Genomic DNA, 19914 nt, shown 5'->3' with positions numbered 1-19914 from the left:
TGTTTCATGCTACCTAAGAAATAAATGGTGGCTTGGAGATGGGAGGTCCTGGGTTCAAATCTTATCTCAGACACTTCCTAGCAGTGGGACCACTGGTAAACCACTTAACCCTAATTACTTACTCCTTACCACTCTTTTGACTTAAAGCTGATATTTAATATTAATTTTAAGACAGAAATTAAGGGTTTGTTTGTTTTTTTTTAAGTGTGATTCTGCAGTCTTATCCAAGTTTATGTGGGTCAGGTGACTTGAGGAAGCTATATTCTGTTATCAATTGCTCCCTTGTCAGGAGTTTAGATTATCTCTTGACCAATTTTCCTTAGAGTCTTCCATCTTTAAGAATCATTGAGAGGATAGAATCTATTGGAACGGAGACCGTGATCACTGCAATGCACCAGAGATTCATTAGTGACAACTCATTCCATATCTAGATCTGGAAGGGACCTCAGAGGCCAACAAATCCAACCCCTCATTTCACAGATGAGAAAACCGAGGCTCTGGGTATTGAAGGGAATTACTCAGATTCAGATAGGTAGCGAGAAGCAGACCTGGGATTGGAGCCCAGGTTTTCTGTCTGTAGAATCAATACTATCCAATTCTGGTCCAACAAACATTCTCCTTGACAGATAAAAGAGTGATTCTATCCTATGCCTTTTTACAGTTGAGATATATGAAGTCTGTAGCATTTGCCTAACCTGCTAAGACCGGGGAGTCCATCACCAAAAGAAAAGAAATGTATCTGGCATGAATTCTAATTTAACCCATACTAGTTCTCATTGATTACCTTGAGTGTTCACAAACCTTCTGTTTAATAGTTTCTAGAATTTTGCTTGGGAATAGTGGCAAAATCATTAGTCTGTAATTTCTGGAGTTCCCCTCTCCCCTTTTAGGAAACTGAAACATTCCAGTTGCAAACCTCCCTTGCTCCCAGGGATTCTTCAGAAATTGCTGAGATAGATTCAGAGTTCACATTTGCAAGTTTTTTTTTCTCTTTAGGGGGATGTGAATTATTTGACTTATTGGCAGAAGCTCATTGAATTTTTAATGTCTCCTCAGTTATCTCACATTTGGATTTTCTCTCAATTTTATTTGCTCTGTCTCTCCTTGGGAAGTCTTCTCCTTAATAGGAGAATATGGGAAAAAATGGAAGTTAAGTTGTTCTGTTTCTCCACCATTGCTATGAACATTACAGTATCTTGAGCTGTGTTAGAGCCAGCTCAAACCAGATCCCATTGTTAAATTTTCAGTGTGAGCACTGACACCTCAAAAATCTTCAAATGCTACAAACCAGGGCTTGATTTATTGCTTTGTTGATTTGTGTAGACTTAAGAAATAGATGGAATAAATGTTGATACTGTCGATTTAAACTTAAAGGTGTATCTTGCTGTGTATTACTATTTTTTAAAACCCGTACTATCTGTCTTAGAATCCAAGGCAGAAGAGCAATATGGCTAGGCAATGGGAATTAAGTGATTTACCCAGAATTACACAACTAGGAAGTATCTGAGGTCAAATTTGAACTCAGAACCTCCTTCTCTAGGTCTGGCTCTCAATCCACTGAGCCACCTAGCTGTTGTATATTATTTTTAAGCAGGTGGTTAAACATTTATCAGCACACTATTGATTGTATCTGACCCCAAGCAGCATTCTTTATTGTTTTTCTTCTTTATATTAATGGGACTTCACTTTGTACAGCACTTAACGATTTTCACAGCAGTTCTTTCCCAAAGATCCTTTGAAGAGTATAGTTCAAGTATTATTATTTCTATTTTATAGATAAGCAAACCAAGGCATAGAAAGGATAAGTGACTTGCCTGTGGATATATACCTAGAAAGTATCAAAGCAGGGACTTTGCTTTGCCATTTTTAAAAATTATGCTCTTGTTTGCATGTTTGTTTTTGGTTTTATCCATAGAATGATTTGGGGTATTTCTGGACTCATTTACATTCATCTTCCTTTTCCATACCTCTCTTTTTTTTAAACCTTTACTTCACATCTTAGAATCAATACCATGAATTGGTTCCAAAGCCAAAGAGAAGGAAGAGCTAGACAATGGGGATTAAATTATTTGTCCAGGGTCAAGCAGTTAGGAAGTGTCTGAGGCCATATTCTGTTCCGTGCCACTCTTGACTTTACCCTGGGTATTCCTGCTTCTGACATGTCCATTTCATGCTCATTCTAAGTTCCTTGGAGAGCCCCCTTTGGAATCACAGCTCAGGAGCGTTCTTCTTTTGTTACTCATCAGGATCATTCCCCATGTATTGCCATGGTTGTGGGGTAAGAATTGCATCCTCCAGATTCGTTTTTTTTTTCTTTTTAAAATTGTGTAACCTCTCTGTTTCTGTTTCTCTATCTCTCTGTTTCTCTGTCTGTCTCTGTTCCTGCCACTTTCCCTCCCTCTCTTTCTCTTTGCCTCTCTGTCTTTCTGTCTCTGTCTCTGTTTCTTTCTCTCTGTCTGTCTCTCTTATTCTGTCTCCTTGTCTCTCTGTCTCTCATTCTGTCTCCCTGTCTGTCTGTCTCTGTCTCTCATTCTGTCTCTCTGTCCCTCTGTCTGTCTCCATGTCTCTCTGTCTCTTTCTGTCTCTCTGTCTTTCTCTTTCTCTCCCCCCTCTCATTCTGTCTCTCTTTCTCTGTCCTTCCTCCCCCATATACACACCTCCTCTTCACACCTGAGAGGAGAAGAGGGTATCTCACTAGAAGGGTCAATATACCGGGGGAACCCTGGGAAAGGGCACAAAAGCAGCACCCAGAAGGGGGAAAAAGCCACCAAAGAGAGAGGCCAGGGTCCTGGCCACACACTTAATGTATACACTATCAATTAAGGCAGAACCTACCTCATGTATATGAATTAGCTAATGGCAGACCTCTAGCCCTGCCTTGACTGACTTCCTTGCGGCAGAAACCTGGCAATATCAACTGGACTGAACAGACTTTCCTGGAACAGACTTCTCCTCCCTCACTCCTTCCTGCTCTCCCTCCCTCATCTTTTTCTGGTAACCGACATCCTACCCTCTTAGCCCTTTCTCTTGGATTTGGGGACATGGCACAAGAGTCTTGCACCTTTGGAGACCTTGCCCTTTGGCCTGATTTCATGGCAATGGCCCCAACCAGTTCTGGAGCTAGGGTCCATAGATGGCTTTCTGGGAAAGTGTCCACCTAGCTAAGCAGTCTTCCTTTTGTACCTAGAGAATAGCCCCAGCAGTACAGTACAAGGTCACCCAAGTACATGGAGGCTATTTGGCTTAGCAACTTAGTGATGAAGTAGCAGCCCAGGTCAGGAAGGGGAATAGCCAGCCTGAGCCATCATCTGTTCATATCACTGATGGTATTGCTAATATCCACTGTGGGAATAACTACTTATGGGGCAGAAGGGTCCATGGAGCCCAGCACCTTTACCCATTTCCCCCAAATGAATACCACTAACCCTCTCTTCTTTCTCTTACTTGGATTAAGCATGAGACATGTTTATTCTCTTCTCCGAGAGCCTTTGTCCCTTTTTGTCTGGCCTGTCCTCACCTGTCCCTTCTGCCTCTCCATAGATCTATATCCTTCAAGGACCAACTCAAGTATTACCTTCCTTAATCCTGCTCCAACACCTGTTCTGAACACTGTCCTCTTCAAGTGCAGCAGCTCTCAGATTCCAAAGCCCTCACTTGAGTGGCCATTGCTTAATAGGAATGGGGACTGGACCTGTGATTTCACTAGTATAAGGAATGCCCTCTATCCATGTAGGTTACTACTTTCTCTGCAATTGATAATCCTTTCTAAATTTAAAAACTCTTACCTTCTATCTTAGAATCAATTCTAAGACAGAAGAATGATAAGGGCTAAGCCATTGGGGTTAAATGACTTATATAGAGTCAATAGCTAGGAAATGTCTATTTTTTAATTTTAATTTTAAAATGTTTTTCCATAGTTACAATTCATGTTGTCTCCCTCTCCTCTTCCTTCCCCTCTCCTGGAGTCGACAAGCAATTCCACTGGGTTATACATGTTTTATCACTCAAAATCTATTTCTAGGAAATTTCTGAATCCAGATTTGAATCCAAGTCCTCCTGATTCCAGGTCTGGATCTCTGTCCACCGTGCTTCCTAGTTGCCCCCTACAATTTTTAGTCTTAAGAGAGTTGCCTAGAACATCAAGAAGATAAGTAATTTTCCCAGGGATGTATAGCCAGAGTGTATCAGAAGTGGGTATTGAACTCTCCCCTTCTCAGCCTGAGGTCAGCTTTCTGTCCAGTGAGGCAGACTACTCCTCTATTTTATATGATTTTATAGTTGTTTTTTATTTGCTACTTCCCTCTCCTGGAAGGCAGGAGCCCCTTCTTCTCTCATCTACCCAAATGAGCCTAGCACAGAGCTGGGCACACATTGTGTGGTCAACATAGACCGGTTGATGTGAGTGGAATTGATTTATTCACATTTGAGCAATGTTCCATATTGGATGCCCTACAAATTGCTCAGCAAAACTGTTCTAAAAGACATTCCTGGAGTGAGATTATTTTCCCACATTGCCTGGGCTCCCTCCCTGATATCCCTGTTTATTTATTTTTGCACTGATTTTCTCTCAGTGGGGATACAGGCATAGCCAGTAAGGGGTCCTGTCAGCATGAGGGTAAGGGAGAAAAGGGAGAAAACTGCCTCTCACTTGTACTTAGAGACCCTGCCCTATCTAAACTTGGGATCTCAACCATTCTAGCACAGTGCTCTGCTGAGAGGAGGCACTTAGGAAATGTTTTCTGGACTTAATCAAATTGAATTGGATTGAATGGAATGGAAAGGTCTCCTAGAAGGATAAGATTTAAGAAAATTCCAGAAAATGGTAGCATATGGTCAGTCCCTGCCATTGAGGCAAGGGCCTCTGTGATTCTCTTCTCATCTCATCTGCCTTGTTGCTCTCTCTCTCTCTCTCTCTCTCTCTCTCTCTCTCTCTCTCTCTCTCTCTCTCTCTCTCTCTCTCTCTCTCTCTCTCTCTCTCTCTCCCTCCCTCCCTCCCTCCCTCTCTCTCTATCTCTCCCCCCATTTCACCCATAATTCTCTTTCTCTCCTTCATGTCTATTTACATCCTTCTCTTGGTACACATGCCTTGTTGTCTTTCCCTCTCTAGCTGTCTGATTGTCTCTCTTGGGGTCTCTCCCTGAGTGACCTCTCTGTCTCTTGATCTCTTCACAGGTTTTACTGGGACCTGACCATGCTGCTCCTGATGGTGGGGAACCTGATTATCATTCCTGTGGGCATCACCTTCTTCAAGGATGAGAATACAACACCCTGGATTGTCTTCAATGTGGTCTCGGATACTTTCTTCCTCATTGACCTTGTCCTCAACTTCCGGACAGGCATTGTTGTAGAGGACAACACGGAGATCATATTGGACCCTCAGAGGATCAAAATGAAATATCTGAAGAGTTGGTTTGTGGTTGACTTCATCTCCTCCATCCCTGTGGACTACATCTTCCTCATTGTGGAGACACGGATAGACTCTGAGTTCTATAAGACAGCACGGGCCTTGCGCATTGTTCGATTCACCAAGATCCTGAGCCTCCTTCGCCTCTTGCGTCTCTCCCGCCTCATTCGATACATCCACCAGTGGGAGGAGGTGAGTCTGGGCCCCAAGGGGGCAATCTGATAGCTGCCCCAGGCCAATAGGATGAGAATAAAAGTGTGATAAGCAAAGGAAAAAGTAGGGGAATATGGATTATCAGAAGGGACATGTATTCATTGACTTTGAAGTCAACATGTAACCTGTGTAACCTTAAGCAAGTCATTTGACATCCCTAGGTTTCAGAATGGCTCTTCAGAACCATGCTATGGACAGCTCCAACAGTTAGCACATAAAGTAGGAGGAAGATCGATTATTGTCATCCAGATCTTATGGGCTCTGAGGCCAGCTCCCTAGCCATTATGCCCCATTGCCCCTTTTCACGTCCAGTATTTCATTTAATCTTCATCACTGTCTTAAAGATTGTTTTCTCCATTTTAAAGCCAAAGAAGCTGAGGTTAGGTGACTTGTCCAAGGTCATAGATGTCTCTGATGGAGGTCTTCTGATTTTCAGAGGACCAAAGTTTCATAAGTTTTGAGCTAAAAGGGACCTAAAAGGCCATCTAATCCAATCCTCTATTTTTACAAATATTTATTAAACACTGATTCTATTAATTATACTTTATTTATTAATGATTTATTATTACATATCAAACAATAAAACTATTGATTAATTAATTAATATTAGCAAATACTTATTTAAAACATACAAAACCGTGCCAAGCTTTGTGCTAGACACTAAATGAGGAATCTGCCACCCAGTGACTTGCCCAAGGTTTCACAGGTAGTGCCAGAAGTGAGATCTGAACCCAAGTACTCTGGTTCCCAGACCAATGATCTTTTCACTGTACCATGCCATTCTCACTCATAAGATAGTCCTAATCATAATAGCTAGAATTTACAAAGCACCTTATATTTATGAAGCATTTTAAATATATTATCTCATTTTATCCTCACAACCCTGAGAGGTAAGGTTCTTATTATACTCATTTTAGTGATAAGGAAACTGTAGTTGAAAGAGGTTAAATGATTTGCCCAGGGTCAAATGTCTGAATTAGGATTTGAACTCGGGTCTTCCAGACTCCAAATGAGCACTCTATCCTCTATGCCATTGAGCTGCCTCTATAAAAAGAAATGGTTAAGTAAAGAAGTGTGTATATTTGTCTTCAATCCTTTGCATGATTTTCCTTGGACCTGGCTGATTATTTTTAATTAGTAGACCTTTATGGTCTGGTTCAGGCAGCATCTTCATTCCTGTTAAAATCATGAAAATGCCCACGATATTGAAGGGTGGGGGAGCATGTTATGGGCTGACAACTCTGGCTAAATGTGCATACAAGGAAGGAAGGGAACAAAAGTTGGAGACATCTTTCTTTCAAGTTTGACCTCTCTCTGACTGTAATGATTTGTTTTATGCTGAATTTGTCTCCTAACCTATTTTTAAAATTAATTTTTATTTTACTTAAATAATTTTTTTATTTATTCCTTTCCTAATAGCTATTGTCAACCTCTGGGAGATCATGAGGTGGTGAGACGTAGTCTTGCATTTTTGCAGGATTCCCAAGTCATATAAAGGGAATAGTGATATCCTCTTAAGCCCTCAGATGCATGCCTCTTCTCCACCATTACTCCTATCCTTTTGCCTATTATCCCCTAGTTATTATTATCCTATTATTACCTATTACTGACTCCTATCTTTTCCACCTTCCTCTGGGTCCTCCCCCTCATTCTATTCCTAATCCTATACTTCAATTCCTTTTTCCTTTCCTAAATTTTCCCCATCTCTCTCTCACTCTACACCTCTCTTTTCTCTCTATCTCTGTCTGCCTTTGCCTATCTCTGGCTCTTTCTATCTCTGTCTGTCTGTCTGTTTGTCTTACACACATAAACACACACACACACTCCACTGCTTTGAGTTTTCCATATTAATAAACTAAGAGTTTGTATTGGCACTGTGGAGGAGCCCAAGCTCTTCCTAGCCAGGGACTCAGATTCCAAATTCACCCCTTTCATTCATAGGCCATGGTCAAGGAATCACAGAATGGTCAAGAAAGAACTATAGAGATTGCATAATCTAATCTCATTGTTTGGTGATGATGAGATCAAAGCCCAGAGACATTAAGTTATTTGATCAAATTCACATAGATAGTAAGGACAGACTTGAACCCAGGTCTTCTGACTCCATATTTATCGGTCTTTACTCTACATCATACAATCCCTTTGTATAGCTCTGCCTCCTCTTCTCCATTCATTAGTCTTCCTTGTTTGAGAAGAGAAAAGGGCCAGAGAGAATGGAGTGCAGGGCTCTTGCCTAGGGTTTGTAAATTATATTGCCCCAAATTTAGAGGAAAGTCATGAACCTGCTGGTACCAAGAACCAGTAAGTTCTTCTCAGAAAGCTCCCTGTTCCCTCTATCAACCCTACCCTTCCTCCCTAGTCCACTTGCTACAGCTTCCACCCTCTATTCTTCCTGCCACTTCTAGGGAAGTTTTAGGTGATTTTCCCCATAGTCATATTGTGAACTAATAGCAGTGCTGGGCCTCAAAGCTATGTCTTTTGTGTTGTATGTGGGAATACTTTGGAGGGTGGGTAGAGAGAAGCACGTATGCAGAAGTATCTCTGATGGCTGAGCCTCAATGAAGAGATGAGACCAGTTACATTAATGTAGAAAAGGAGATCTTTGCCCCTGTGGGATAAGGAATTAATGGATGAATGGATAAATGAATGCATGAAAAAGCTATTTATTAAGCACTCTGTGCCAAGAGTTATTCTAAACACTGGAGATGCCAATAGAAAAGTAAGAGAGTCCTGCTCTCAAGGCACTCCCAGTCCAATTTGGGCAGATAATACATGAAAGAGGCTTCCACTTTGGGGACAATGAGAGGATCCAGTGGTCCAAAGGGTGCAGATTTAGGGAAGATAGCAAAACTCAGGAGTTCTAAGAGCATTTTGAAAGATTTGAGTTCTACTTGGAGGTCTGAAGGATGATGATCGACAGTATAGATGGTAAGGCTCAGTGATTCTCCATCTTACCGGGAGGATTGTAGTTGGTAATTCTCTACTCAGCCAAATGGGGTGAACTGAGATGGGAAGGAACTTGCCTGGAAGGTCTTAGCCCACTATTACTTGGAAAGGGTGATGTGTGAACCTGAGCAAAGGTTCCTTCCCACACACATGGAGAAGGAACATGGGGCTCAATGTCCAGTCAGGAGGAGGAAAGGAGAAAGGAGCCCCAGAAGGAAGTGAAGAGGAGTTCACTACTTCCATTCCACTTCTGGATAGTACTGATTCAGGGGTTTCCCTTGAGCAATCTGGTTAATCCTTTGGTTTCCCACTCAGAATAATGTTTTTAAATGCACAAAACAAATTGTCATACAAAGAAAGCCAGTAATGATGAAATATTAAAAAAAAAAGTTCATGGACCCTAGATTAGGAACTCCTGTGCTAATGGTGGGAAGTTCTTCCTGATCTCAGTCCCCGGGTAGCTCCCCTTTATTTTTGTACAATGACTATGACAGGTAGGTGGGAAAGGAGGGAGAGCTTTTAAAGAATTAGATGGCTTTTAGACCATCTAGAATCATGAACTTAGCTTTTGGTCTTCTAAATGTGAGAGCCTCATCCAGTGTCAGGGACTTCACAGCTCACAAGAGGAGCTAAATCCCATCCATCTTGATGTTCTCACCGTAAATAAAACCAAATGACAAAATAAGAAGACACAGCTAAATGGAAGGATGGTTTTCAACTTCTCCTTGGAGAGATAAATAAAAACATTGGTTAAATTGGCTTTGTCCAAAGGCAGAAAAAGAAACATGATTTCCTCGGACATTTGTTCATTTTTATTTGCAGGGCTCATAATAAGCATTTGCAAACAAACAAACCAAACCAACCTGAAAATAACCACAACTGATGGGCAACATCTGTTACAAAGAATGAGAAGTTCTATGAAGGATCTGATAGAATCCTACAAATTAAATCATTGTATATCTTAATATTCAATGGCTTCACTGCAAATATGGCTGTAAGGGAAGAGAGAAAAAAATATGGTTCAAGAAACAAGAAATGCCAAAAGGCCAAAGTCTATCAGATTACCCAGAAGCTCTTTGTGATGATTTTTCCTTTAAGAACAGTCAGGTTGCCCAGGACTTTGGAAACATCAAAAAAAATCACCAAAAAAATAAAATCAGTTCTAGTTTGACAGATAGAAACAACTGGTTACTGACTGATTTATAAATCAGTTGTCTGTGATCACTTAGACCACCACTTTATTAAAGAAAAGATAAATTAATATTAAAAGAAAAAATAAAAATGAGAGGATATAATTCCCAATTAGGGCAACTACAACTTGACCATCAACATGTTGGGAAATGGATAAAAGAACAGGCCAGAGAGGAATTACACCTTTTCTGGAGGATATTTATATTTATCTGGTGTAAAACAATACAATGAGGAGAGGCAAAGGTCCTGGAAACTAGTTGAGCTTGTTCAGGAGATCCTTAACAAATGGCATCCAAGAGCTGGAGTAGATTAGATTAGAATATAATTTATTTGTTTAATTTCATGGGCAGTGATGGTGGAAGATTTGATTACTGCTTTATTAAACAGTAAGAAGCAGTTCCCAGTTAGTTTCCAGCCTTGACCCTCCCATTTCCAATCATTCAAATCATGCTCCTTATCCACCTCTCAAAGAAAACTTGGACCTAGACCCTGGCACACTGGCCTCTAAGAGGTGAGCTTTCATCTAATCTTGACTAGAACTAGATCTCTTTCCAAGCAAACTCTAGATGCCTATTGTCCCCCCCCCCCCCCCCGTTCTATTTACTTCCCTCTTACATCTTAAGGGAAGGGACTATTTTGCTTACTTGTATTTCTATTCCCAGTACTAAGCACAGTGTTTGGTCTATAGTAAGTACTTAATAATAAGGTAGGGGGCACAGAGGATAGAGTACCAGCCCTGGAGTTGGAAGACCTGAATTCAAATCTGGCCTCACACTCACCTGTGTGACCCTGGGCATATACCTTAACCTTATTTGCCTCAATTTACACATATGTAAAATGATCTGGAGAAGGAAATGACAAACTACTCCAATATTCTTGCCAAGAAAACCCCAAATAGAGTCATGAAGAGTTGGACACAACTAAACAATCTCTTAATAAAGCAGCATTCAAGTTTACAGAAAACTTTCTGAGAGAGCTATCTCATAAAAATCATCTTGAGGGTCTTTAATCTGGAAGAAGAGGAAAGAGACAAAACTGAAAAGATCTGTAAGGATTTGTATAGCTCTTTCTTCATCAGTAACAGTAGAGTCTCCACTTTTGGACTACTTACTGTGCTTATTCAGGAAACAGAGGCATGAGGGAGGATGCCAAAGTCTTAGGACTTTACCTTATTTTGAACCTCATTATTACCCCAAAAGGTGACTAAAAGAATAACAATAGCTACTGACCCAAATTTCTACTTTCCAATTGCTATAAAATTTTTTGAAAAATATCTGTACATATATTAAGGATAGATGAAAGGAATAGGCAGCCTTTCATAAATGTCAGGACATAAAAGATTGAAAGATATAGTGCTTACAGTAGTAAACTCTACTTATTGTTTGTGGACTATTAAAAAAGCATTTGATTTGGTAAGAAAGACTGGTCTCCTAAAGCTCTCCTCTAACAGGACATCATTTGTGCATGTCAAAATCATACAAGATTTCTTGCAAAATGTAAAAACAGAGATAACATCATTTGACAACTCTGTCATTATAAATGTCAAGCAAGACATACAGAAGGGACGTCTTCCCAAGATGTTTGCCCTGTCATGGAAGATGGGCTGTCTAGAGTCCAAATAGGAGGATTCCCTATATCAATAATAAGGTCTTCTAGATGCCCCTTTGTTGTTAATTGATTACTACTGTCTCTTTCACCAAGTCCTAGAACACTGTGAAGCTTCTTAAGTAAGATTCTTAGGAAGTCAAAAGAGTTTAGGTTAACTCTCCATAGGAAAAAAAAACAAGTGGATCCAAAGAAAACCCATTGTCCAGACTTTGACACGCAGTTCTATGGACAACTCTTATAGCTATTCTGTTGATTTATAGCACTCAACCCTGTTTATCACCTTTTCTTCTTAGATATTTTCTCCTCTTTGATTTTTCATGGACTCTATTCTATCTTAATTTTCTGTTTTTCTGTCCTACTGATCCCTACCAGTCTCTTTTGCTATATCTCCATGATATGTCCATTAACTATCCCCCAAGGCTCTTTTCTAGGTCCCCTTCTCTTTTCTACATTCTCTCAGTTGGTCATCTCCTTAGTTCCCATGGGTTCAAAGATCATTTCTCTTCAGATGACAGACGATTTCCAGATCAACTCCCTTCTCCACACTTTATGGTTCAGCCATATTGGCTTACTAGTTGTTGTTCACTCCATTTCCAATCTCTATGCCTTTGCATTTACTATCCCTCATGTTTGGGATGTTCTCTTTTTCAACCTCCAACTCTAAGAATCCTGACTTTTTTCAAGACTTGAGTTCTTCCTCCAGGAAGTCTTTCTTAGTTCCTCCAGCTGCTATTGCCATCCTGCTAAGGTTAACTTTTCTCCACTCTGTATTTATCTTGCATGTTCTGATTTATATGTTATCTTCCCTACTAGAATGGAAGCTCCTTGAGGGCAGGCCTCTTTTGGTTTTTCTTTTATATCCTCCTCATTTAGCACAATGCCTGGCATATAGAAAGCATTACTAAATGCTCTTGATTTGTTGGTTGGTAAGGAGGCAGGAGGGAAGTTGCCATATGCACTGGTGAAAGGAATATGCATCAATGGACTCACAAATCCCCCAAATTCCTGCAATAGAATATGTACACCCATGACACATATTTGTAATCATGCTTAGAGACAAACCTCAATTTGTATGAGACTGAAAATATTACATGTGCAATCCTTGTAGAGAAGACATCAGGTCTTTATGCAATGGGACTCCCATGATTGAGGGGTCCTGGGATTAGAGTTCATAGGATGCTGGAGCTCTCAAATTGGAAGAGGCCACCAAATCCCATCTCTTCCCATCAGCTCCCTTCCCCATATTATGGAAAAGGAGCCTAAGCCTGAAGAGGTTAAATGACTCGCTTGCTTAAAGTCACACAGTAGTCAGTCAACAAATCTTTATTAAGCACCTACTATGTGGCAAACAATATTCTAAGAACTGAAGAATCAAAGAAAAGCAAAAAATATGGCTTCTGTCCTCAAGTTCTTGGATTCTAATGGTAGAAGAACTATGCAAATGATATTCCTATGAAATCCATACAAAATCTATGGAAGAAAGTCATAGAGAGAAGACACCAGGAATGCAGGGAGAGGGAGGAAGGAAGAATGGAATCAGGAAAGACCTTCTGCAGAAGTTAGGATTTGGATTTAGTCTTGAAGGAAGCCAGGGAAGCTAGGAGACTACAGGAGGTAAGGGAGGAGTATATTCCAAGCACTGGGCACAGGTGGCACAAAGGCATAAGACTGAAACCCAAGATCCTCAACTCCAAAGCCAGCACTCTTTTCTCCATACTGTGTGACTGCATCCATTTCCATGAAAGCACTAGTACTAGACTCTTGTTCCTTCCTGAGCAAAATCCCAGGCAATGTGCCATTAATGGGCTAAGGACAGATATGGGAGATGTAATGGGTGGGTGCTCCTCACAGCTAGGCAGTCTCAGTGGTGAAGTGCTTGGTCCTATGTGTCCTATAGAACCTTTGGTTGTTGGGGAAGCTACTAGAGTCTGCAGAGATTGGGCAAGATTGGCAAACCCATTTCTATTTAAGCAAAAGATGGATGTGGTTCCCATTGTCATTTCCCAGAGGCTGAAGTTGTTTCCAGTCATCCCCATCCTTCTCCTTCCTCCTCTACTTCAGACACCAGCATTCTCAGCTACCAGCAAATATGTCTTCTCTGCTTCCACCTCCAGAGTCCAATCAGAAGGAAACAAAAAATGATGTCACATTAGAGGTGGAATGAATGTTGGAGACCCTCTAGACTAATCCTTTTCATTTCATCCCAGAGAGACATGAGATGGAGTAATTTGCCCAGTGTCATCTAAGCAGAAGGGAATGGACATGGGTCTGATCCTCATCTAAGTCTAGGGCTTTTCCCAACTTGCTGTGGAATCAGAGGCTGATCCATTTTATTTATACTTCTTTCCAAAATTGCTTTTACCTTCCTGAGCATCTGGCCATAGCTTATTTTCCCAGAAATCATCCCACCTGCATCATGACTCTTTCTTGGGGATGGTCCCTAATAGCATCACTAATAATTGATGTGCTATAGCATTTTATGGTTTGCAAAGGGTTTTTTTAAATACCTCACTCATCCTCATACAAATCTGCTAGGCAACAGGATTATACAGTTGTTACTATCCCCATTTTGTGGACGAGGAGCCTGAGACTCCCAGCTATTAAGGGAGCTGTCTCTAGTCATTCAGTCAGAATCTGCCAGAGGCAAGATTTGAACTGACCACAAGGCCAGCACTCTAACTGCTAGACCTCACTGCTTCTTGTCCTTTCCAGTTTTGGATATTCGATGATATGATCCTATGAGCTCCCTGTAGTTCTCAAGGGAACTCTGAGCCCTTCTAGGCAAGGAAATTGGGTCCTTTCCCTTCAGCTATGGACCTAAACTCTCCGTGGAGTTGCTGCCTGCTTTGGAGAATATCACATGGCCAGGAATTGATGGCTCACTGGAGTCCAGGCTGATTACATCTATTGCTTCTCCCTTATCTCCACAGCGGCCAGCCACTCTATCCTCAGCGGAAATTACATTGCCCGAGCCTGGATTGCTCTTCATAGAGTTCCTTGTCACCTCGTGCTCTATTGGGCAATGGCCAATCGATGCTGATGCTTCTCTGATGGGTGCTGGTGTCTCACTGAGCTCTGCTGCTGACCCTTAGGGATGCAGGAAAGGCTTCCTCTCCTTCACACCCCTTACAAGGGAGGCATCTCATCTCCCCTGACTTGAACCCCACCATGGGCAGATCTGGGCTTCTTTTTCCCTCCTCTCCATCATCCTCTGGGTTCCCAGATTACTACCTTGTAAGCATCTACACCCCCAGTCTGCAGCCTGCCATTGACTGTGTAATTGTGGATAAGTCCTTTTTCATCTTGGCTGAGGTTTCTCTAAAGTCTTTTGTTATGGTCTATGGGTTTTCTAGTGGGGGCACAGGCTATGATTCTACAGCTTCCTGGGAGGAAACATCCTCCCCCAAAGCAGAGATCAGCCTCTGTTCTGCAGACTTGGTCTTTGGCAATTGCCTAGAGCATGGAGGATTAAGTGACTTGTTCCAGGTCATATGGTCAGCATATGGCAAGGGCAGGATTGAACCCAGGTCTTCCTGCAATATGCTGTTTTGCCTCTCAAAATTCTGTGATAATGTATCTAAAAGCACTTCAAGCACTAGGTAGGTGGGAGCCTTTTTTTTTTTTTGCAGAGGTGGGGGGAGAGTGGAGACCTATGAGGCATGGGTGTAGTGAACTCCAGGTGAGAAAACTCCATTCCCTGATAGAATTTTGAAACTCTTCTGCAATGTATAATCCTAGCATGCAATTCTCACAAGGTCTCATTCTTTTGCAGAAATTATGTTATGAGGCAGCTAGGCAGCTCAGTCGATAGAGAACCAGGCCTAGAGATGGGAGGTCCTGGGTTAAAATATGGCCTCAGAAACTTACTAGCTGGGTGACCTTGGGCAAGTCACTTCACCCCCATCACCTGATCCTTGCCACTCTTTTGTCTTAGAACCAATACACAGTATTGATTCTAAAACAGAAGGTAAGGATTAAAAAAAAGAAATTATATGGTCAGGCAGTCAGTCAACATTTTTTAAACTCCTACTGTGTCAGGTACTGTCCTAAGTATTGGGGATACAAAAAGAGACAAAAGATAGTCTTTGCCTTCAAGGAGTTCACAGTCTAGTGGGGGAGGCAGCAAGCCAATATATGTACAAACAAACTACAGACAGTATAAATAGGAAATAATTACATGAGAGAAGGCATAGAAATGAGAGGTTTTGGGAAGGGCTTCTAGGAAGTGGAATTTTCATTGGGACTTCAAAGAAGCCAGGAGGTGGAAATAAGAAGGGAGAGCATCCCAAACATGAGGGACAGCCAGAGAAAAAGCCAAGACCAGAGAGATGGAATGACTGGTTTGGAGGAAGAACAGAAGGAACCCTGTAGCACAAGATCCGACTATATGAAGCCGGGGGAGTGTTAAGGTAGAAGAATGGGCAGAAGAGTCTAGGTTATGAAGAGCTTTGAATGCCAAAAGAGGATTTTGTATTTCTTCCTGGTGGTGATAAGGAGCTAGTGGAATGTATTGAGTGGGGGGTAGAGGGGATAACATGGTAGAGCCCATGTCTTAAGAAAATCATTTTGTTGACTGAATGGAGGATGAAGTGGAGTGGGAACAGATTTGTGGTAGGTAGGCTAACCCAGCAGCAGGCTATTGCAGTAGTCCAACTCTACCTTCTCAGGTGTTGATGGCTAAGAATAACAGGTGAGATTTGTCCCAAAGGTATTTATTTTTATCACAGGAGACTCTTAGAGATTTAAATTTCTTCAAGGACCAAAGAAATTAATTTCTAACGGTTGGATTTGGGAGCTTCTGGTTATCACTGGGGAGAGGCATTTGGAGGCAGGGAGTACTTTCTGTTGTCCTTCAAATTTACCTCCTGGCACTGGGGATTCCATGAGATCCTTTGGCTTCTGCTTTTTCTGGGGCTTCTTCCTTGGGAATTCCAGGGCATCTGAGCTACTTCAGAACTCAGGGTCTCTTAAATAGCAGGGAGATCATTCAACGTGTCTCCCTTCTTTTCTCTCTCTTCCTCACATGCTGGACAGTCCCCTCTCCCTCATCTCCCCTCCCCTCCCTGCATCTTATAATCCTTCTGCACTGGCAAACTCTCCATCCTCAGGATGCTGTGGAGTCATGTGACATGGGAGGAGGATGGAGTCTGGGATAGCACTTGCCTCTCTGTCTTTGTCCTGGAGTGATCTAGGTCAGCTTCTTTCCTTTACTGCCTATCTTCAGCAAAGCTCCCTTTCCTCCCGCCAAGGGTGTGAGCTTGTTAGAGGCTATTAATGGAAACTGCCAATTGTCCCCCTTTGGAAGTTCCTGCCTCCCTTCCCCACCAGCCTCAGACACCCCAGAGCAGGTGGCTGTTAAACTTTTCCTCTCCCTCTCCCTTGTGGCATAATGGAAGAAGCCCTTACACTGGGAGTCAGGAGACTTGAGACTAGCCCATCCTCTTCCACTAATGCTCTGACTTTGGGCCAATGCTTTGCCCTCACTGACTTCAGTTATCTCTTCTATCCATTGAGAGGATGGGCTGACCTGGTCTCACTGAATCTCTAATGTCGTGGGATTTTTATCAAACCGTAGAGACCCATCTCTGTTGAATAAGTGGAGAGATCCTGGGTGTGATGGAAAAAGGAATTTGAATGGATATCACTCTCCACCTCAGGAACTAGCACTTCTCTGTCCAATATCTGGGCTGGTCTTCTCTATCAGAAATGTTGACTAGAAGATCCAACCAATCAACAAACATTTATTATATGACTACTATGTGCCAGGTACTGGGGATGATCAAAGGCAAAACTGAAACAGTTTCTAGTCCCCAGCAACAGCAAACAAAGATCCATGATACCAAGTCTTTGAGGATTAAGAATAGAAATTTCAGGCTCTTTGGATCAAGACTCCCTGAGGAAAAGGTTTCCAGGACTTGGTGACGTGCTATATAATTGAATTCAACCAATATGTACATGGCTACTATTTGCCAGACACTAGGGATTTGTTTTCTATCAAATTTTATTGGTATCAATTTTTTCTATTAAATTTTATTGGTGTAGGGAGCTCCCAGTGAGGATCCTCCTCTACCAGAGCAAGTTGGCATGGGGGCAGGAGTGGACCGAGAGGTTTAAGTGTCTTGCCTTGGTTCACAGAGACAGGATTTGAACCCAGATTCAGCTTCACTCTACAATGGTGATACAACCCCAACCATAATAGTCCCTTGCTGTTAAGGGGCTCACTGGATATCTCTAGGAGACAGAGCTAACAGTGGGCAAAAGGAGTAATAAAGAGACCCCCAAGAATTGGAAAGGACCTCAAAGGTCATCTAGTCCTCCCTGTATTGAACAGGAATCCCTTCTAGAATATTATCATCAGGCTAATGTCCAGCCTTTCTGAAGACCTTCAGTGATTGGGAATTCTATACTTATTCAAGCAATCCATTTCACTTTCTGATAGCTATGATTTTTAGGAAGTTTTTCCTTTTGTCAAGCTAAAATTGGCATCCCTTTAACTTTCAACCCCATGGAGCCAGACTGAATCAGTCTGATTCCCCTTCCATATAACAATTCTTCAGATACTTAGAGGCACCTATCAAGTCTGCCCTGTTTCTTCCTCTGCAAGCTAAATGCTACTAGTTGCTTTAGCTGATAAACCATCACTGCCCTGGTTACCATTCTGTGGCTGTATCCCAGCTTGACATCCTCCCCCAACCCAGCCTGGAAGCCAGCATTTCTACCAGTCTCAGATAGAGGATTCTGGGACCCAGATGTGACCTGCAGCCTCTCAGGATATGAGTTTTCTGGTCATCCTCACTCATTTCTTGAAAGTACTCTGTTTAATGTAGAACTTTAGAAGGTCTAACCCCCTTCTTTGTTTCTTAGTGGGTGTTATTCCAGTAGAAAGAAGGATGGGAATGGTGTCATGCAATCCTAACCTTGGTCCTTTTTGTTCAACCTGGGGCAAATCTTAACTTCTCTGCTCCTCAATTCCTCATCTGTGTAGTGGAGCTAATAATATTCATCCTACCTCACTGATTTTTTGTAAGAAGCTCTCTCCAAAATGTGTGTTCTCATTATTACTTGACAATTAAGTGAAACTAGGTAGTGGGGGAAAAGTTGCTACCGTCTCTAGAGAGTTGGCTTAGGACCAGTCCTGGCACCAGGAACCCCAGCCAGCCCTCCATTCTCTCCCCATCTCATTGTTTAAAGTTGGGATTGGAGAGAGGAAGAGGATAGGATATAACTGAGTACTGATCCTCAAAAGTAAAGCTGGATTTGAAGAGAATAGGCTGTTTTTCACCCCACTGCTCTAGAGAGAATGTTCATAAAAGAAGCAGAAGGGACTTAAATTAGATGAAAAGAACTTCACAGAATCTCTGAGTCAGAAGAACCTCAGAGGCCATCCAGTCTAACCTGTCCCTTAACACAAGCTCCCCACACATGCCACCTCCCAGGTGGACATACAGACTTTGCTTGAAGACCTCCAATGAGAAGGAACATCCTGCTTCCTGAGGAAGCCAGTTCTAAACTCTTTGGGATGGTTTTGCCTCTTAAGAAGTTTTCTGGACGTCCAACCTGGATCTATCTCTTTGAAAATTACTGTAGTTCCTTGGTTAGACACCAAAATATGAGAGGAGTCGGACATGGCCAAGGGTCTATGGATCCAATAGGATAGCGAGGATAGTAAGGGGGCCTAGGTCATCCCCCAGAAGAGGGCTTTCTTTCATAGGTAGGAAACTGTTTCTAGTCAGTCAGGGAGACTGATGCCTCCTATCTGAGCCACTGCCATAAAAAGGAAATTTTAATGAAGTATAAAGATCTGGGTAAATATTTGCCAAGTACAGCTAACACACAAGCCTCCTGGTGCCTGGGTCCACAGGGGGGATGCCTGAGGGTTTGCCATCTTCTCCTGGCAACGAGGAGCTGTGCACTCAGCAACGGTATCTGGCATTTTGTTGGGGGTTTGCTGTGAGCATATTTCTGTTCAGCCCCACCAGAAACATGTTCTTCCTAAGCTCATGCCATCCCCTTGCCTTGGTCCTTCCCAGAAAGGGCACATTGATAACTGAGAGTTTTCTTAGATGAGCAGATATCTATCTCACCATGACCCTCAGGCTCACCATCATCACTCTTACCTTCATCAATGTCAGTATCATCACAATCAGTAATCTTCAATGCCTTCATCACTCTTTATTTACAATTTTTCATGTCATCTACCTCAATAAAAGAGGATCTCCTTATAAGCAGGGACTATGTTTTTGTATTCTTTTGTATCTGCAGCACCTAGCACACTACTTGATACCCAGTAAGTACCTAAATGATTGATCCCATCACCTTCACTTTATCTGGATATTTGTCCCTTCCCTTCCATTGTTCACTCTCTCTCCCTTACTACCAATGAATATGGCCAGGAGGTTCTTATTCTTAAAAAAATAATAATAATTCACTTGATCATGCTATCCCCTCAAGCTTTCACCTTATACTTCTTTTCCTAAATTCCTCAAAAATCCAAGGAAGAGTCATTCTATACTTGTTGTCTCCAACTTCTCACCCCCATCCACTTCTCAGCC

At 42.0% G+C, this 19914-nt stretch overlaps 1 protein-coding gene across 1 annotated transcript in view; it reads left to right on the top strand.

The window, feature by feature from the left end:
- HCN4 (hyperpolarization activated cyclic nucleotide gated potassium channel 4) overlaps positions 1 to 19914 on the top strand; it is a 133257-nt gene that overhangs the window by 52943 nt on the left and 60400 nt on the right. The window contains exon 2 of the mRNA XM_056798446.1: positions 5173 to 5596. Coding sequence (XP_056654424.1) covers positions 5173 to 5596 — 424 coding nt within the window. The remainder of the gene's footprint in view (positions 1 to 5172; positions 5597 to 19914) is intronic.

Source organism: Monodelphis domestica, chromosome 1 (assembly GCF_027887165.1).
Source record: "Monodelphis domestica isolate mMonDom1 chromosome 1, mMonDom1.pri, whole genome shotgun sequence".
In the NCBI taxonomy this organism is placed as follows: Eukaryota; Metazoa; Chordata; class Mammalia; order Didelphimorphia; family Didelphidae; genus Monodelphis; species Monodelphis domestica.
The sequence above is the reverse complement of the archived record's forward strand: the minus strand, read 5'-3'. Positions and strand labels throughout refer to the sequence as shown.